Source organism: Serinus canaria, chromosome 1 (genome assembly GCF_022539315.1).
Source record: "Serinus canaria isolate serCan28SL12 chromosome 1, serCan2020, whole genome shotgun sequence".
Classification (NCBI taxonomy): Eukaryota; Metazoa; Chordata; class Aves; order Passeriformes; family Fringillidae; genus Serinus; species Serinus canaria.
In genome coordinates this window covers 47842343-47861503 of record NC_066313.1, presented here as the reverse complement: position 1 = coordinate 47861503, position 19161 = coordinate 47842343, and the positions used below count along the sequence as shown (strand labels likewise).

The following is a 19161-nucleotide window of genomic DNA, read 5'->3' as shown; positions in this document are numbered from 1 at the left end:
TGTCCCTTACTTCAGAGTGTGTTTTTTGTTTAATAAGATCACCTCCTATCGAGGATAAGATTTATTCGTAACCTTTCAGAAAAATATCTTAGAAGAAAAGGCTGTTTTGGCCCCAGCTGCGAGGTGAAAAAGGGTAGGCAGGAATATTTTTTCTGGAAAGGGGAAAGGAGTTCCCACCCAAATAGATCTAAACTAACTGGAACTACAGTGTATAAACACCCCGGGGCTAAATCCTACCCTCAGTTACACTGATGTAAGTCAGGTTTAAGTCTACTGTAGTTAATAAAATTACTCCTGATTTAATTAAGGATAGAATTTGGTTGCACATTTCTTAATAATGAAAAAGCCCCATGGTTCTTTCCAAAGTGTATTTTATGTTAACAGATTGTTAAGGACTTGCTTGAAAATATGTTAAAATTAATTGAAAACTCACACTGTGATGCATCTTTTGTCGTATACTTGTAGCCTTCTTTGAAATTAGCACAAAAGCCAACATGAGATATTGTAAGCAATCATATTATTTCTTGTTAGCAGGTTCTCAGATAACGTTTGCATTGCTTATAATTTCATGCTTGTTTCACTTCAGTGGCTTGTATTTGGGGTGATATGCTTTAATCCTAAAAAGGTTTGTGGAGCTCCAGCTGAGAGCAATAAGATGATATTATCTGTAGCAGAAAAGTGTCAAAGTTCTGTACAAGACCCCAGACTGTCTGATTGGGAGTGAAACTGTTCTATTACAGATTGTACAGAAAAATTACTCTTGTTGCTGTGGTTTTAGTGTACGAGTTAGAAGCAGAAGCATTGGCTGCTGACTGAGGAAAAAAAAAAAAACCAAAAAGTAAAACCCACTCACTATTATGGCCCAATATGGATGACAAAACACTGTAGCATGTGTGGGAAAATGGCTGCAGTCCAATGTCTGGAACCATTTATCTTCTGGTAGAGTCTGGAAGATGACTGTTTTATGTATTTTACAGAAATCCCTGCTGATTGATTTCATTTACTTAGGAGGAGGGGTCACAGTGACTGATGGCAGGGACAACTGGGGCAAAAAGTGAATTCTTTGCATTATCCTGACATCCTGTTCTGGTTGGGGTTATTGGCACCTTCTGAAGGGACCATGCTAGACATGTCTTGCTGCTGCATCTGCTACTGCAGGCAGCCAGAGGTTTGCTGCTTTTTCCTGGGTGCAGCAAGCTGAGTGTTGCATGTTGTGCTTCCACTAGTGCCAGGCACATTTTGGAAATTATGATTTGCAGAGGTTTGAAGGGGAATAGACAGAAATGGGTACAGGTCTCTGTAACCTCCCAAAAGCTTGGCTAATGGTGTGTGCTGTTACTGCAGAAGGAGGAAAGACTTTGTGAAAGATCTGGGAAAAGTCTGTTTTCAGTGTGTGAGGCTTGCAGAAACAGCTTGTCCCTCTTTAGCACAAGAGATTAGTATGCTGGGGTGATGATACTGTTTTTTCTGATGTTTGTTGCTAAAATAGCCTCAATTCCTGTCTTTTTTTTTTTATTTATATAGAATAAAGAGCTTGCCAAGCACATTAGAAACAACAGGGATATGCTGTACATCAGTGTTATTCATTTATCTCTGTGTTATTTTTGTGTGTGTTCTGATGGCCTGTCTGTCAAGGTGTTTGCCTTCAAATCAATTCAGCTCACATCACAGCATGACAGGCACTTGTTATATACCAGGCATGTCTACAGGCATTTGCTTTCATGTTGCAGGGAGTGAGTGCCAAGATTTTCATATGATGAAACGAAAGGGTGGGGGTTATGTTTTTCAGTCAGTAAGTACACTGCTAATGTGTTAACAAAAATGGAAAGGAAAATGGATTTTTCAGTTGACAATACCACTTCATTTGGTACCCAAAAGCTCTTCACAGGGTCCTCTACTAATTATTACAAGGCCAAATGCAATGCAGGATTACATAACAAACCCGGGGAAAGGGAAAATTATTGTGTGTCCCCCATCACATGCAGTTTCCCAGACATAACCACATAGTACAGTCAAGACATTTTTCACTGACAGAGAAAGAAAGAGAGAGAGAAAGAGAGAGAGAAAGAGAGAGGGAGAGAGAGGGAGAGAGAGAAAGAAAGAAAGAAAAAGAGAGAAAGAAAGAAAAAAGAAAGAAAAAAAAAGAAAAGAAAGAAAAGAAAAGAAAAGAAAAGAAAGAAAAGAAAAGAAAGAAACGAAAAGACAAGAAAGACAGACAAGAAAAGCAAGAACGACAAGAAAGAAAAGAAAAGAAAGACAAAGAAAAGAAAAGAAAAGAAAAGATCTTTAATGTACCCAAACTGCTGTGGAAATTTCCTTTATTTACCAAGTATTTTTATCAGAGCAGTAGGAGCAGTTGAGCACTGTGCTTGAACAGTATCCTAAGAATAAACTCAGCCTCACCTCTCTTCTGGACAGCATCCTGCCATGCACTATCATTCAGCCTACTCAGCTTGTTCTTCAGCCTCACTGCTCCTCATGCCATCTTGACGTGCACTCATTTTCTGTCCCTGTGTTTTCAGGATGTTCTTATGGCTATCAGACATTTTGTTTTTACTCATGTGTTGACCTCTGATTTTGATTTTTAAGTTTACAGAAATTTAGATAAGTTGTAACCTTTTCTGTTTTCTTAATTTCCTTCATTTCCTTCTCAGACACTATGTGATTTGGTTATCCTCCCACAGAACAGTTCCTTGTTGGCACCCTCACAGAGGCGTAGCTGCTTTTTCTCTTCATTTCTTTAGTTTGAACCTTTCCTGCTTTTTGGCATATCTAACTCAAGAGGACAGTGGGTAGTGCCATGGGTTCCAGAGGAACGTGCCAGTTACCTTCCTTGGTTATGCCACTGAGCTGCCTGATGATCCAGAACAAATTAAGTGTACCAGTTACTTTATTTAGATCTGTCTTTATCACAGGGTTCTTGATGCGGTCTCTCTTCCTTTAGAGAGAGAGTGCTGGTAAACAACTCCACTATAAGTCCAGTGTCTCCCATTAATCTTGAATTTGGGCAGGCAGGGAAAAGAGTGGTCTGAGCTGATGCAAGTTTGTTTTTTCCATCCAATGGGACTGCATTCTCCTAGTAATTTGGAGCACGTTTGAGGACTTATAGCCCCTAATCATTCCTCTTCAGTAAGGATTGGTAGGGTGGTGTGGTCAGGCTCCAGTCCCTACATTTTTATTAGTCAGCTCTTATATCTCTTCATTACATGGAATCGTTTTTCATGTGGCCACCACAAAAGTGCCCTCCTGAGAGTGCAAGTTCTTACAAATAAAATATCTCAGACCATATTTTAGACATGTTGCATATTATCCCATTTTTAAACAAGTTTTGTCCATTCATGCTTTGTAATATAGCACGTGACAAGCATGGGGCGGGTGGTAGAGCTACAGCTGCCTCTTGTTTTCTTATCAGATATTGATAAAAGCAGTAAATTAGATTAAACAAAAAAAAAAAAAAAAAAAGAACTCTGTAGGCTGTGGAACATTATGAAACCACCCACTGAATGTCTGCGCAAGACATACGGCAACAGCCAAGCTGTTGTGTGCTAAATGAGTTCGGAGTGGGGGCCAGCTGAATGCAGTGCATAAGTGATTTACTTACTCATTTATAACCCTAACCTAGAATCATGATTGTTTGCTGTTCTGTAAAAAGGATGACTTTGTGTGACCCTTTAAAGCCTTCAGCATTAAGTAGCATTAAGTTGATGGCTACTTGTTTTGTACCTTCAGAGAAAAATTATGCATAAATCAAGTAGGCTTTCCTTGTAATGCACTTATAATCCTCACAAGCAAAACTCCCACCCAAAACCAGTGATCAAACATGGTTACTTGAACTCAGAAAGGTCACCTCATAAAAAAATATGGAGGTATAATATTCAGGCCACCCAGGCAATTTTTTTTCTTGGCTGGAACATTAATTAAGTCACTGAAAGGTTAAAATAATAATAGGGTTCTGATGTAAGCAGATAAAATACAGGGAAGCTACATTAAATTCAGTTTCCTTCCACCAAACACATCTAGAAGAGATAAGCTCACTTGATGTTTAAACATTTTGCGCAGGGACAGACAGAATGGGCTGAGGTTGAGTCCTGAATGTTCCAGGGTTTATGTATTTAAATCAAGCCCTTAGCATTGTTTTTGTTACTTAATTGCCTCTGGTTTGTTGATTTATTGATGCTTTTGAAAGCAAGTAGACTCAGTAAAACAGAATCATTCTGTGTCACATAAAATTTCCTCTTATATCTGTGGATGTTATAGACAAAAGGAAAGGATTGGTAGAGGGAGCTTCTGTGGAGATGGTAAGACAAGTGGTAGATGTCTCTCAAAGGTGGAATTGAGCTACTGAATTGCAAATGAATGGAAGGTCTTGTGAAATCACTAATTAGGGCTGTCTCAGTTCTTGAAATCTGCCAGTGCAGCCAACAGTTTAGGCAGAAGGAGCCTGGGAACCAGCAATCCTGCAAAAGGGGTTGATGGCTGGAGTGTCTTCATGGAGTGTTGCTGGGAGAAGTGGTGCTGAACTCACCCCTTCAGTGGGACATGTCCCTTCCCTTTGGGGGTGACTTTATGGGAAATAGGAGCACTGTGTGCTTTAGCTCTTGTTATACAAGCTTTGAGCAGGGACAAAAACTGCAAATGGCAGTCCTTTGCCAGCCATGAGCACTTTCGTACCATTGAAAAGTCACAACATGGTCTCAGCTGGTTTCATTTCAAGGAAATACTTGGAGACTGCTGCCCATGTGCTTGGGGACCCCCTTTCTGTACCTAAACTCCAGTTCCAAAAAGAACCTCTGCATCTTCTTTTCCAGCACAGCAGAGCATAGCATTGAGGCATTGCTATTTTTGTGTCCCTCCTGTGTCTGTGCATCCCAGCTGGCTCCTAAAGGAGAGGATGGGCCCTCACTTGTCACAGAAGAAGGGTTCAAAAGAATAATAGATGCATAGAATGGTTTGGGTTGGAAGGGACCTTAAATATAGTCTAATTCCAAACTCCTGCTGTGGGAAGAGACACTGTCCACTAGATCAGGTTGCTCAAAGCCCCACCCAATGTGGCCTTGAGCACTGCCAGGGATGAGGCATCCACAACTTCTTTGGGCAGAAGATTTAGAAGATTTGTTCAGGAGATGTTTAATTTGTCACATCCCTCCACCAGTGGCTAATGACCTGCATGAGCACAAGATAACCAGAAGTGAATGGGGTTGATAGAGGCACAATGATGTACACCTCTCTTGTGCTTCTGAGCCACTGAATTCAAAATGTAGATTTATGTTAATATTTAGCACTTACATAGTACATTTAATCTCCATAGGCCTGCAGGAACGTGTCTAATTTATACATCTAAATTAATAGAGGTAATCACACGTAGCAGTCAGTCTTTTCATCACTTAACCCAATGAGGAATGAAGACACTATTTTGTTTGGACTATAATTGCTTATACATACCTGAAAATACCATCCTGTATACTCAGTTCTTTGTAAAAACACCATGGGTTTGCAGCTACAAGAATATTTCAGACAGCTGCATAATGAGTTAGCTTCATTTTTTAACTGAATTGAAAATTGGGAGGCAGATCTCAGTGGGATATCTCTAGAGGAGTTTTTCAGTGAACTTAGATGCTAAATGAGCTAAACCAGTTCATTTTAAAAAATTGTTTGAAAACCATCTTTCAGAAAATAGAGTCTTGAAAGCCTGGTACTTATAATGAGCATGCTTACAGACCACTAAGGCAGCAGTCAAACATCCTCATGCTTCATATTATTTATTTATATTACACTTATATTGTCCACAGGAACTTCCAGAGCAAATTCAATACACAGCTATAGTTCTGCCTTGATTATTCAGCCCTAGTTGCTATGGCATTCCAGCTGGGAAAGTACCTGCCAGCTCCAGGTGGCTGAGCACACAGGTGGGTGAAACATGAGCAGTAATTTAAGGAGCCATGAGGTGGTGTTCTGTGACCAGAAGGTATTGTCCACAGTTTTTGCAAAAAGGGGCAAGATGTTGTGAACAATGCTGGGCCACCTGGGCTTTATTTAGCTACAGCGAAAGAAACAGCCTGTACCAGCAGCCTGCACAGGTACTGAGAGGTTCTGGTGGTAAGCTATGAAATAATTAATTGATATATTAAAATTAAACACAAAATCAGAGACTAGAGGGTGTGGCTGGGATCACCTATAGTCATGATCAATAACATCATGCTCTGATTTGTTCCACTCAGACCACTGACATTATAACAGTTGTTGAATAAGGCAGCCGAGCTGAGCTTGCAGGTGACAAATATACAATGAAAATTATAAGACCTGTGAAAAGAAAATCCTTTCTTATTTAGTCTTTGTACTCAGAGCTTGCCCCTTAAAGTCTGCATAATATAATACCGATAGGATCTACAAATTCAATTTTTTTAAATCTAAACTATGTTCAGGATCAATTTTCAAATGCTTTGATTGAGTTTTAACTCCCATCCAATTGTCACTGTTTTAAATCACTTTTATAGCAAGAATAAATTTTCACTGAAAGCAGTTTTCTTGCAACATTTCTTTTCCAGTTAAAAAAAGAAAGAACAAGAACAAAGACTAGCAAACAAAATGCAACTTGTCTAAAATCTCATAAAAGCTCTTACACAAGAATCTATCAAGCCTGGGAAAATATGTGTTCTTTTGTAAAAACATATTTTTCCTTGAAGTCATTGCTAGATTACAAAAGTTCACAAAACATATTGGTATGTGTATGTGTTTATGTAAGACAGACCTCTGTATTTCACTTTCTCATGTCATTGTTGCCTTGACGACTGTATTTTATTGATTAGTAGAATGTATGTAATTTGGTTCAGAGCTGCATCATCTTACAAAGTCATTTTTCTTTGTGAGAAGTTGTTTCATTTTCTTATTCTCTGAGTAAAATTATTTTTATGATATGAGAAATAATGTTCTTTTGATCCTTTTGGGGGTGTTTCTCTGGCTGTACTCAAAACCCAACAGAATTTGACAAATGCAAGCTGATAAAGTCATTAAATACATTTCTACTGATACATGTATTTCTTACTCAGCTTCTTCTGCTGCATATGTTAACCTAGTATCTAATCTGTAATTTCACTGGCAACCAACTGGAGACTCTACCCATGCAATTCCAGTTACTACATTCCTTCAGGGTGCTTTTCCTCCAGAGATCTGAAGTCCAAATAGTAACACTTCTCAGGATCTCTTTGAACTAGATATTAATATAGAATTTATTTGACACTTAGATAAGCTGTGATGTGAAAAGCTTCCCCCAAAGAGTAAATAGTACTGAGAATTGCTCCTGAAATTGAACTCCTACACCCTTATTCTATCCGTTGTGGGTTTGTCAGACCTATGGGTTAGTTCCTGACAGAGGACTGTATCATTTAGCCAACCAGTTGTCCCATTGCCAGTCCTATTTCTGTGAGTGCTGGTCACGTTTATGAGAAGTTTTGGTCCTGTCCTGAAGAACTTTTCCTTTTCACACAAACTGAGCAGGGGAGAGGATGGAAGGAGCAGGCAGGATGCTGTGTGGTTCAGATGGTGCCATGGACTGATTATGTGCACAGCTGGAGGATTCACATATATAGGTTTGCCAGATCTCCTCCTGCTTTGGTTTTGCTCTTTCCTCCTGTGTTTATTTGTCTCATGGTTTATGAGTATTACAGGAGTATTACAGGAGCCAAGAGCAGTCAGGGTGTGCAGTTTCCTGGATGAAATCAGACAGGGGCACAACTAGAAAAAAAAATAGGCCAAGTAGAAGGAGGAGGAGTACAAAATGGATGGGAAAGTAATGAAGGTCAGCCAGATGTTGATGTAAAAGCTGTCCTTTCTTTATGTACAACTGAAAGCATAGCCATCCCTACAGTCCTAATATTAACAATTTACAAATTACAGCAGTGATTGTATTTAGATGTCATACAGAAGGTAAATGATGGGAATGAGTTGTCAGCACACATAGGAAAACAAGTCTGAAAATCTCTAGCACTTTCTTTAAATATAATAGTTCCTGACAATTAAATATCCCATTGGTTGCTATCTAAATATTTATCTTCAGTGAAATTACAAGAAGTCCACAGTCAGAGAAAACCCACGCTCTTCTGTTCTCTGTTGTAAAGATTAAATTATGTTCTACATTTGAAAAAGCACTTGGTTCCTGGGTCTATTCTGTTGTATTTTTCTGGGTAATTTTGAAAAAAAAGAAAGGGAAAACAGTCTGCCATTGATGGCAAGAAGGGACAAAGGCACTGTTACTAGATTGCCGTTTTGGAGGTTGTTTACCGTGCTAAATCAGAGACCATAATGTAAAATAATGTTTTTAATCTTTTGGATTAAAACATTCAGCAACAGGTCTTCCTAGCAACAATGCCCCACCTAACACAGAGCCTCATTTTCTTGCAAGGATCCTGCAGTCTTACATGGATTTTCTAGGTCAGTCATTGGCAGCAACAATACTAATTTATTCCAGATGAAAGTCAGGCCCACTATAATTAGCAATACCATGGTATTTGTCTGAAAAAGCAAGACACAGTGACATTTGCTGGAGAGAGTATGTGTCTTGTGGAAAACCCACTTAATTTAATTCAAGATTTAGGTACCTGGGGTTTAAGCAGAAGGTCCAGTAAATTTGTCACAACTGCTTGTACAGTCTAAGGAGAGTAAGAGTTGCTTACTGAAGATCTGAGGAGGAAGATCTATTCCCCCTCTCCATCTCTCCATCTATCCATCCACCCACCCAAGGATGATTCAGTCTGCCTCATCTAAGTACCTCTTCCACTGGGATTATAGAGGAACAATAGGAAATAAATGCTGGCAGCTCCATGCAGTTGGGTTTTACTCATTTGAAGATGAATGTGATTTATCTTCCTCTTGCTTAATAGCCCAAGAATTAGAGCACTCCCCTCAGAGAGAGGCAGTCCTGGGCTCTACTTGTTCTGAGTGTGTTGAGCTCACATCTCCTACATTTAACTCAAGAGATAAATTCCTCCCTTCGTAGGATGACCATCCGTAAGTCTCCATGCTTTTGGTTTTTTATCCTTTCCTTTTCTGCCTGTCTGTGAGGACTGTAAGCTCTGTAGGGCACCAGCCAGTTTGTCATTAAACATTTGAGCATCACTGACTGTTGCAAGATTCTGATTTTGGCTTTGTGGTGAAATATAAATGATGACAACAGTTGTACAGATTTGTCTCTTCACACCACAAAAATGCTGGGAAAAAAAGCTTTGTTCTTTTGAATACATTACATTTTTTTGGCTGATAGGGATAAAATTTGTGCTTCATACAGCCTTTTGTTGTGAAATGGTTTGTGAAACAGTGGATGGGTCTGCAGAGATGTTGGATTTGATGTGTATTTGGGGAATTGCTGGATGCTTGATGGTTTGATATGGCCATACTTATGTCCTCATTTTTGTTGTCTCTTCTAGAGACATTTATGCTGAAGCTTGGTAGTTCTGTAGGACTGGGAAATACGATATTCCAAGGTCCTTTCTTGCAAATTACTTTTAGAAGATTTTTTGGACCTAGGCAAGTATATACATATCTCAGGGCAGGGGTAGGCTGCGGAGTAGCCCCTCAGTGATACAGCCCCTCACTATCTTCTTCTCTTGGAATTTCTAAAGAAGAAAGCAGTGAGAGGATGGGACAGATGGGGCTGAGAGCAGTGCGAGGACATTGTGCTGTGGGGACATTATGTGGTCACTTCTGCAACACTGGCGAAGAATGCAGCAGTGATGTGTTCCTCTCATGAGTCATCCTGGAGCTGCCAAAAATTGGAACAGCCCATTACCCAGGAATGACTAGTGGTTGACCTTTATTTCCATCTTAGACGTTATTGTCAAATTGAGTGAAATGAATTTCTGCTTTCTGAGCTCAGACATCAGTGCAGCCTGGTTTCCTACCAATTTGGATTCCTTTCCCCCACCTCACTGAAAACAAGTCCTTCCCCTCCTCCATGTCGCTTCCCAGATCTCTCTTCCATCCCTTAAATGTTTGTAAGAGAAGTGGTACAGACACTGGTGCCGATGCAGAATGTTGTGTACTCTGCATCCAACTGTCTGCTGCTTCTCAGCATGCAGAGTGGGTCACCCCACAAATGCCTTTCCCTTATTAGAGTGCTAATTTTATACTTTCCTCTGCTCAGTACCAGCTTTTCTAAAATGTGATATCTTTGAGACATGGCTCCTCCTGTCAGATTCAACTGAAACTGGCCAGTAAATTCTGAAATTGTTTTGGGGGGCAGGAGAGTGTCCCAGAGAGACAGATGATATGAATATTATTTCTTTCAGAAGCAGTTGTACAAATATACTGTAATGCATGCAGAAATTAAAAGACTTATGAAGAAATGATTGGGTAAAGCTTTGTGAGTTGTATTGTGAAGCAAGACATAAAAGGAATATATTTTTAGGTTTCCTGTAAATGTTTTTAATTATTATAGTGAAAAATTGTCGAGCAATTCAACAACTGAGTTGCTTCTCCATCATGGGGAAAATGTGGGACTCACCCCACCTGTTCATCCCTAATGTGTTCCAGCCCAGGCACCAAATCATTTGGTCTGAACTTATCAAGCGTAGTAAAACACCTGTACAGCTCACAGCTTGTTAACATTGTAACAGTACATGGCACCTATGAAGTGACTGTTGTTTTGGTCATCTTTGCAACCTTTAAAAGTGGCAAATTATTAAAAGTGGTGAACTATTATCAACTCCATGTGCTCATTTTATTAAATAACATTTAAGAGATGGATAAAGCCAAATTTGGAAGTCCAGAGTCTGCTTTTTAGAAAAAGATTATGGCTATGGTTAGGATATAAAATTTTAGTTAGTGGCTAGTGCAGGTTTTTCCAGTAGAAAATTACTTGAGAAGGTATATGGCAGAATGGATCTAAAAAACTTAAAAATTTTTTGTATTTATGGATTAAACAATTAATAAATAAATATTAAATAAATAAAGGTAAAACCCCACAGTAAAGCTATTTATTATATTTCAGTTAGGGATCTTCCATCTTAACATTTCTGGGGTCTCATTTGTGATGCTGTCATTTCTCATTTTTTCATCTCCTGAAAGCAATATTTGCCTTAGGGGTATGATATCATTGTGATAAAAAAGAGCTGGTGCTACTGGTCTCATGGTTAATTGCTGTCCTTCAAGCAGCTCCCTTAGCATTCAGCCCTTAAGGCTGCTTTGAAAGTGGATTTACATTTACCACAGATGCCCTGATGCCTTCCAAAATGATGGAGTAAAGCATTTTGCCCTTTTCATTTTGAGGCATCATAAAGTCTTGGAGACTTTTGAGGCCAATTGCCAGATGTGATTAAAAATTAATGAAACAGAACAATTGTACCTCATCCCCTTGACAGACACTTGAGTAAGAGCTTTTTCTAAGACTACTTTTCTAAAATATTCTTTTTGCCTCTCTGTTTTTCTCTTCTCTGACCACAATGACATCTTCCATAGCATTAAAAATGAAAAACAATAGTAGAGGACATTTGAAGATTTTTTTCATGCAGTTCCCCTGCAAGTTCTGTTTGGATTTTGTTCATCACACATAGGATGAACTATCAAGACAGACTGTAAACGGAAACATACAACTGAGGTATTAAGTGAGGAAGGAGATCTGCTGCTGTTCAATGCTACAGAAGGTGTCTTTGGTAAAGCTCACACTCAGTGTGTGCAAGCTGAAACATTTTCCAAAAAATAATCAGGTTTTTTAAAATAAGCTTACACTGCCTTCCTTCAAAGCCTGTCTGTATTGGAAGAGAGACTAAATATCATCTTTTCTGTGTTCTACTACCTCAGCCTTCAAATATTCTAAGAGAAAGGAAGTAGAAAAGAGCAGGCAGTGGGGAGGACTGCGGTCTCTGCATTGATGCTTTGGAAGGTTATTGGGCAATATCAGTGCTCAGACCCTGAGATTGAAGGAAGACAATAATTTGACAAAAAATAATTAACTAATATTAATTAATGCTTCTTTACTGCTTTATATGTGCTGCAGATTGCAAGCACCAGCTAAATGTAGAGACTTGGTTATACATAGAGAGATTTTGTTCTTTGAATTCTGTCAATTTTTTCAAAGAGCTATGAATGAGCAAGTACATATTTGACAGAATATCTTGCCAAAGCAGAGAAACACTGTCATCATCTGTGAACTATTCACAAGGTTTTAAATGCAAAATATTTTAGGGCTAAATGCTAATATTTTTACTGATACTAAACAGGAATGTACTCTTCAGGTTATTTATTAGTAGTGAGAGCGTCTGGTGTTTGATAAAAATATTCGTTCTGAAATATTGTTTTGGAGAGGCATTTATCACTAAGATTAAAATTTAGGGATTTTTTTTTTTTCATTTGGAAGCACATACTCCTGGCTGGTCAGACACACTTTTTGTTCATTGTGCCCTGTGAAGGATAGCCATGGGCTGTTTAGAAGACAGTGTTTGCCTGACACAAATATTGCTCCTTTGAGAGCAGACTTTCACTATAATTCATCCCATTATCAGGGCATAAGTACGCACAGTTACTCAGAGTCATTGCAGTTACGTAGTTCCCCCCAACAGGATACTGTTAGATAAACAGTGTTATTTGAGGAACTGGCAATTCCCTCTTCTATGCTTCACCCAAAGTATATTCTTAGCTTTTCATTCACTGCTGGTTTTGCTTTCCTGGAATCCACTCTTCTGCCTTCTGAAACTCACAGTTGTGCAGACCCCTGATCCAAACAAACCTGTGTTAGTTTGGGGAGATCTGCATTTTTGTATTCATCAGACAAAGTGAGGGCTAACCAGTCTGAGCACTGCAGGTGACGTTATCATCCAGCACCCCTTACACTCCACGGAAGGTGGCATTACATGAAGTGGCACCATTTCTGTGAGCAGAGATGCAAATGGTGCTGAGATGCCAGCATGGCAGGAATATAAGATACTGCTTGCAAGAAAAGAAGAGAAGTTTATGGGGTTTCTGCTACAGGTGTGGCAATCCAGAGTTAAGTGCAAGGTCAGGAAAAGTAAGCACTGCCTTCCAGGCACACACTGCTCGAGTTAATGTCTCCTCCTGAGAACAGAGCTGGAACTGTATCATCAAAACATCAACTTCAGCAAAGAGCTGTAAATTTGCCACCTAGCTAGTTTGAGACCAAAGCAATCTGTTTAGTCAGGTATATCTCAGAACTTGTCCTGAATCCAGGATTCCTGTAAGGAAGAGTAAATATTAGTCCTGCAGGTTTTGACAGAGAGTGGATTAGATGAACTTTCACTCTCTACTTTGGCCTTATTTTCCCTGGTTTATTTCATCTTCTTAGATGAAGTCTTTTTAAAATAAGAATTAGCATGACCATCCTTGGGAGGAGAAAATGCCAACTTTCTTTATTTTAATGTTTTTTAAACTGGTCATTCTACAGGATGTGACTGCAGTTATTATCAGTCCCAATACATGAGTCAGATGGTGGCATTATCAAGTTATTCCTTGCTCTGTGTTTGCATAAGATCCAATGAAGAAAATGTGACTGCCCTCACAGGCAGTGGAGTTCAATGTTTTCCTAAATTCAGTGACAGAGCACATGGAGGAATGAGATTTGACAGTGACTCACTGAAATATCCTGAACATTAGTGGGATAGCTGTGAAAACTAAGACAGTAAAAAACACAGTTGGAGAGCCAGAAGGAAAAGATACTTGTGAAAATAAAACCAAAAAGGAGCCCAGCAGTAAGGAATTCTCTATTTTGTTGAAAATACAGGAGAGATGAGGAATGTGTGGTTCTTTTTCAGATCTGCTTCTTACATAAATAGTACAATGCATGCCTTATGGCCCAATCCAGCAAAGCAAGCATGGAAATAAATGTTAGACACATTTAGGTGCAGTGATTTCAATGACAAAAATCTGTTGAAAATTTTCATCAGAAGAACAACCTTATTCCTTAAGACAGTGTGAAACTGCACAGTTGGACCCCTTATAACAGGAGTTTAAATTTATCTTTTCCTCAGAAGAAAATTACTTTACATGTATCCTTTGATTGTAATCTAGGTTACAGGAATATATTGCTGTAAAAATATAGCATTACTGGAATTTTCCAAGTCCCAAAATAATTTAGTGTCCAAATACATACTTTATCTGATTTATGGCTTCACAGCCATGTCTGAGCCAGTAGTGCCAAATAAAATTTTCTTTACTGTGATATGTATAGAGTTCTTTTGAAGGTATTTGGAATGAAGTCTAACATTTAGATTAAGCAAAAGTTTCCTTCTAAAAATATTCAGCTATAGTTGTATTTTTAATATGCAATTTCATCTTTTACATTTTTAAAGTGTAACTTCATTTCTTACAGTATCAGTGCTCAAACATATTTATGATATGCTTAACAAAAGCAAGGACTCGCTACATGCAAAAAACATGAAGTCATGTCCTACAAGGGCAATTTTTTCCTTAATATCATTGTGAAAGTAGTTTTCTGTACTTCAGTAATTTACCAATTCCATTCAATGAGTATCTCTCAAGAAAGCAATCAGACAAAATAAGAAGAGTGATTTTGTCCTCCTCTTCCCATATATGAGCAGGTTCCTGACACCTATGTAGAAATGTGTAATTGAAATAACATTTGCATAAATTCCATTTAGTAAGGATGCATTAGCTGATGCAAGTGAATGTGAGGACACTTAATCAAACAGTAAATAGCAATACATGTCTAAGCATTGATCAGTTAATGCAGACATTGTCAGAAGAATTAAATGGATCATGTTGTCCTTTTGTTCTTTCTCTTTATTTAGTATAATATGCAGTTGCTTTCTAAATCTCCTCGGGGTCTTTAATAAAGAAAGATCTCTTCACTTAATTTCGACAGCTGCATAATTGGGGTGTGAAATCATCCTCAGGATGTAATCAAAATTATTCTACTATGTAACAATTCTATGGGCTTTCTGCTTAGTTTAGAGCAGAAGGGAGAGATTTTAGTAATTGCAATCTCTCATATTACCTTAAAATTCAAGCATTGATCATTATAATACAATAGTTATATTGTAGAAGATCTCCAGATCACTTGCAAATAAACGTAATTCAAAATTCAGAATAACCACTGTAGTAGATATAGTTCCAGTGTAGGAAAATCTGATCCACAAAGACAGTTTAACAGAATTATAGGATTTGGTTTGCCAGAATCAAATCACAAACCAGCATCAGAATCTGAAAAAAAAATAATCACTAAATCTGACACCCAATCATGACTTTGGCTACATAAAATGCATCAAATAACTACCTGAACTCTAGACTCTGTTTATAAAAAGTCACAGGATCTATGCACCAGCACTTTCCATGCTTAATGGGAAGGTGATAGCAGTGACTGGGAAACTCAGGCTTTGTTCACAAGGTGCCCCATGCAGAGATGGGATTCAAGAAGGAGACCTCAGACTGGGATCTCACCACCTCTTGCCCTTCCCTGCCTGCTGATCAGTCTCTTGGCCTGATTATATCAATTGGCCGCAAGTGCCAATTGATATATTTGTTCTGGTTTCAGGTATTTCTGCTTGAAGGCACTGAAGTGTCCTTTATCCTAGGAAATTCTGAGAAAAGGGCAGTGGTCCTAACACCTTTACAGTTCGAGCCTTTGGTCAAATGCTCTGGTCGCTAGTGTACACAAGAACTGAATCAGATTTCCTGGATTTATTCTAAGAAACAACAGGGCAGGACTCCAACCTAAAATCATATGCTAAGTAGAAGGGATTTCAGCTAATGTTATCCCTTATGCCAAACTGCCAAATCAAGTGCTCGGTGCATGGTAAGCTCCTGTAGTGCCACTCTGCAAAGGAGCAGCTCAGCTTACAAGTGGTGCAGAGAGGTACATGAAGTTCAGCTGAGCCAGGTGGCTTGTGGACACTGCAGCATCCTCCTGGAAATGACCTGCCCATGCTCTCTGAGAACATTTTTCCCGCAAACAGGCTATATGCTAATTTCTTGATTCACCCTCAATTTCCACTGCATAATAGCACTAATGACCTTGACAGAAAGCATTTCCTAGGGATTAATAACCATTTGAGATTTAATGACCTGAGGCTGTGCCTCAGGCCATCAACTCCTTCAAGCTGCTCATTAAATTCTTAGGATACACAGTCTGCTTCAATCACTCTTGCCTAACCATTTGCTCGGTGTCACCTAATAACAATATTCTCCCTGAGGTATTTCCTCTTCAGAGGCCCTGGAAATGTGTTTGTCCTTAAGACTTTTGGGAAAATAGCTCATCATTAATTTTTTAGGTGATTTGTGTTTCAAGTCAGAGCATTTACTCAGGCTGTCACTGAGCTTTTGGTGTGAGAAACTCAGTAAAAGTAAGACAGTTAAATTCATAAATTGCACCTTGAAATATAAACTATTTGTTCTAGTTGCTTACAATCTCATAATATAAATCAAGAGCCAGTAGCCTCCAGGATCCAAACACTGGTGGTTCAGCCAAAGGTAACTTATTTGAGAGGTGATTTTGGACAGGCTACCACTTTCTAGCAAAGACTGGCTTAATACTAGCTCTAAAAGACCCCCCAAATTCAGATCTGTGCAGAAGAAACAATATACAGCAATGCTGCTATTGGAGGAGAAATGCTCCTACAAGCCAATTTCTCACTGATGAACTCATAAGTCAAAGATGGTATTGTCCCATGTTATGGTACATACTTGTGAAGGGTGAACTTGTTTTTCTGTTGAAGATTTTTCATTTAAAGGAACATTCTTCCCATATTTAGATGGCATCAAGCACAATTGGATCTTAGTTAAATCTGCTGCTGTGGTGTTACATCGTGTTCCCTGTTTATTTGTGTAAGAGTGCGGCGCAGCATGCCAAATAGGCATGGCACAAACAAATTGCTATTTCTTCCCAGAGTTTCAAAACTGAGAGAGAAGAAAATGCTTGGGGAAGAAGGCAATCAGCAACAGTTGTGGGAAGCTGATACAGGAAGCATGGTGCAGAATGATGTGTCTACAAATCAGTTATATTGTCTTCACATCAATTACAAGAATCTTCTCCTGAGGCTCTGCCAGGATCATGTTCTCACATTAGTCCCTGTTGTGCACTGAGCAATCAGTTCCCTTGTTATGTCTGGGGAGAACTAGGAACAGGGCTCTTAGAGAGCTGGAAAGTGGAGATGCCTACCCCTCTGTCTGGGAAGACCTGCCCTCAACCTGATTTTAACTTGGAACCAGCCCTGTGCTTTGAGCTAACATCTTTGTCCAGAGGCTGCCTACGTATTTAGGGAAAGAAAAGCATTTTGCTAGCAAATTCTACAAGTTTAAAATGCTGGGAGTTGTTTATAAGCTTCAGATACTTCATCTTATAAAACAAATAAGAAAACCAAGAATGTATAGTATCAACTGCAACAGGGGAATCTTGATAATAGGACAATAGCTTAATTCTAGTGAGATATACCTATAACACAGGTATACATACATATATATGGAATATATCCATAGAGATATATATGGAATCCAACAAATGAATTGTTCATCAATGAGGCATTGTGGTGATTAGGGGGTGAACAACATAAGTACTTACTTGGTTGTTTATGTTTCAGATTAGTGGATTTGAGGTCAGGTAGCTAATCCCATTATGTGCTTTGTGTGGGAAATACACGCTGTTTGTGGTAAACACAGAGCACCTACACAGGAATGTTCCTACATAAATCTCAAATCCCATTGCAAACACGGATACAGATCACTACACCACCACTGCAAATGGTGAATAGCAGATGCAAATAAGTGAAGTTAGGAACCTCAAGTCACACCATCCATTAACAGGATGTGCCTCAAAGAAGAATCTCATTGGAAATGTCTTTAGTTTTATCTGCCTCTATGTCCCATATTCTCTGTATAGACCATAGAGAAGAATGAGCTCTTTATGTGCCCAAGCCATTTTACCTCTTTCACACAATATAATAAGAGAAATATTTTAAAGGAAGTACCTTCTTCTCTCCCTAGCACTTAGGATTAATAGTTCCGATGCAGTTGCAGATAGGTGAGATGATTCCCATTCTTTATCTCCAAAAATCCCCATGAATGTTAATAAACATTCTGCATGCATGATGGAAGACAGGTCATCTAGATATTGAAGTTCTGGCATGTCCTACTGAAGGCTGTTTATAAAACCAGTCCCTCTGCTGAGGCCATTACTGTTGTGTGCAGCATGCGGGTCTGCCACTGAGCCAGCTCTGCTTCTTCTGGCTGCTGTTGGTTTGAAACAAGCATGCTGCATCATTCCCATGTAGATTTTTAGGTGCAGGAATACAGCTCTGGTTGGAATTTCCTCTCTAAAGTCTATTGAGAATTCAAATGAGAGCCAGATGAGTTTTTTCCTGTTCATTTAGAAGAAAAATGCAAAACATCATGAGAAACTTTAAAACTCCAACACTCCCTGAAAGTCCTCACCACAATAACATTTTCCTGAAAAAATGCTTTCCAGTGGGATTTGAGCTTGCAGGTGATAAGCGTTCATAATATTTTTCTACACACAATGAGGAAAGGCCAGATTGGTAAACAATGAATGAAGGAAGTTCTTTGAAATACATCTAAGAAATAGGAGCTTTGTAGTCTGAGTTTTGAGGCTACTTTTAGCAACCTCCAAGTGGCTTTGGCTTGGAGTTATGGAAAGATTAATGTAAGCCCCAACTCTCTTCCCAAAATCAGCATCAGCCAATGGAGCATCACAACTATAATTTTCAACTTTTGCCAGTGCAGCCTTCCCTGCACATCCTCCAGTGCAGGTAAAGCAGTGGCTTCCAGGCTGATTTTTTTGGGTTATTGTTTGTCTAAAGGTGAAGCTGTACCAGAAAATACAGAACTGTAATTTTCAGTACATCAATGCTATTCCTTAGCAATAAGTAAGCTTTCAGAGCCTAATGCCATGGCCACAGAATACTGTGGGTAATGGGTTTCTCACTACCATTACAGTGTAAAAAAACACTGCAAAATGCAAAGCATCAGGCAAAACATCATGAGAAACTTTAAAACCCCAATACTCCCTGTGAAACATAGCCCATCTCCTAAGTAAAAATACCTTTATCATGTCTTCGGTTTCAACCAATGGTTTCAGAGCAACATGTGGGCTCTAAGGTGGTTATTTGCTGTCTTTAAGTGCCATTTTGCTGAGATTTCATATTGAGATTTTGTCTTCTCCTTTCTAAAAGTGAACTGGGCGTTTTTTTA

At 38.9% G+C, this 19161-nt stretch overlaps 1 protein-coding gene across 5 annotated transcripts in view; it reads left to right on the top strand.

Annotated features, from left to right (window-relative positions):
• Window positions 1–19161, top strand: part of STARD13 (StAR related lipid transfer domain containing 13) — a 291026-nt gene that overhangs the window by 219601 nt on the left and 52264 nt on the right. Inside the window, exon 1 of one of the 5 annotated variants that reach the window (XM_030234032.2) lies at window positions 8953–9003. The exons of the other annotated variants lie outside the window; for them this stretch is intronic. Within the exon in view, the coding sequence (XP_030089892.1) occupies window positions 8994–9003 (10 nt within the window). The 5' untranslated portion in view covers window positions 8953–8993. Of the gene's footprint in view, window positions 1–8952; window positions 9004–19161 lie in introns of those variants that run through there. 5 annotated transcript variants of the gene reach the window in all.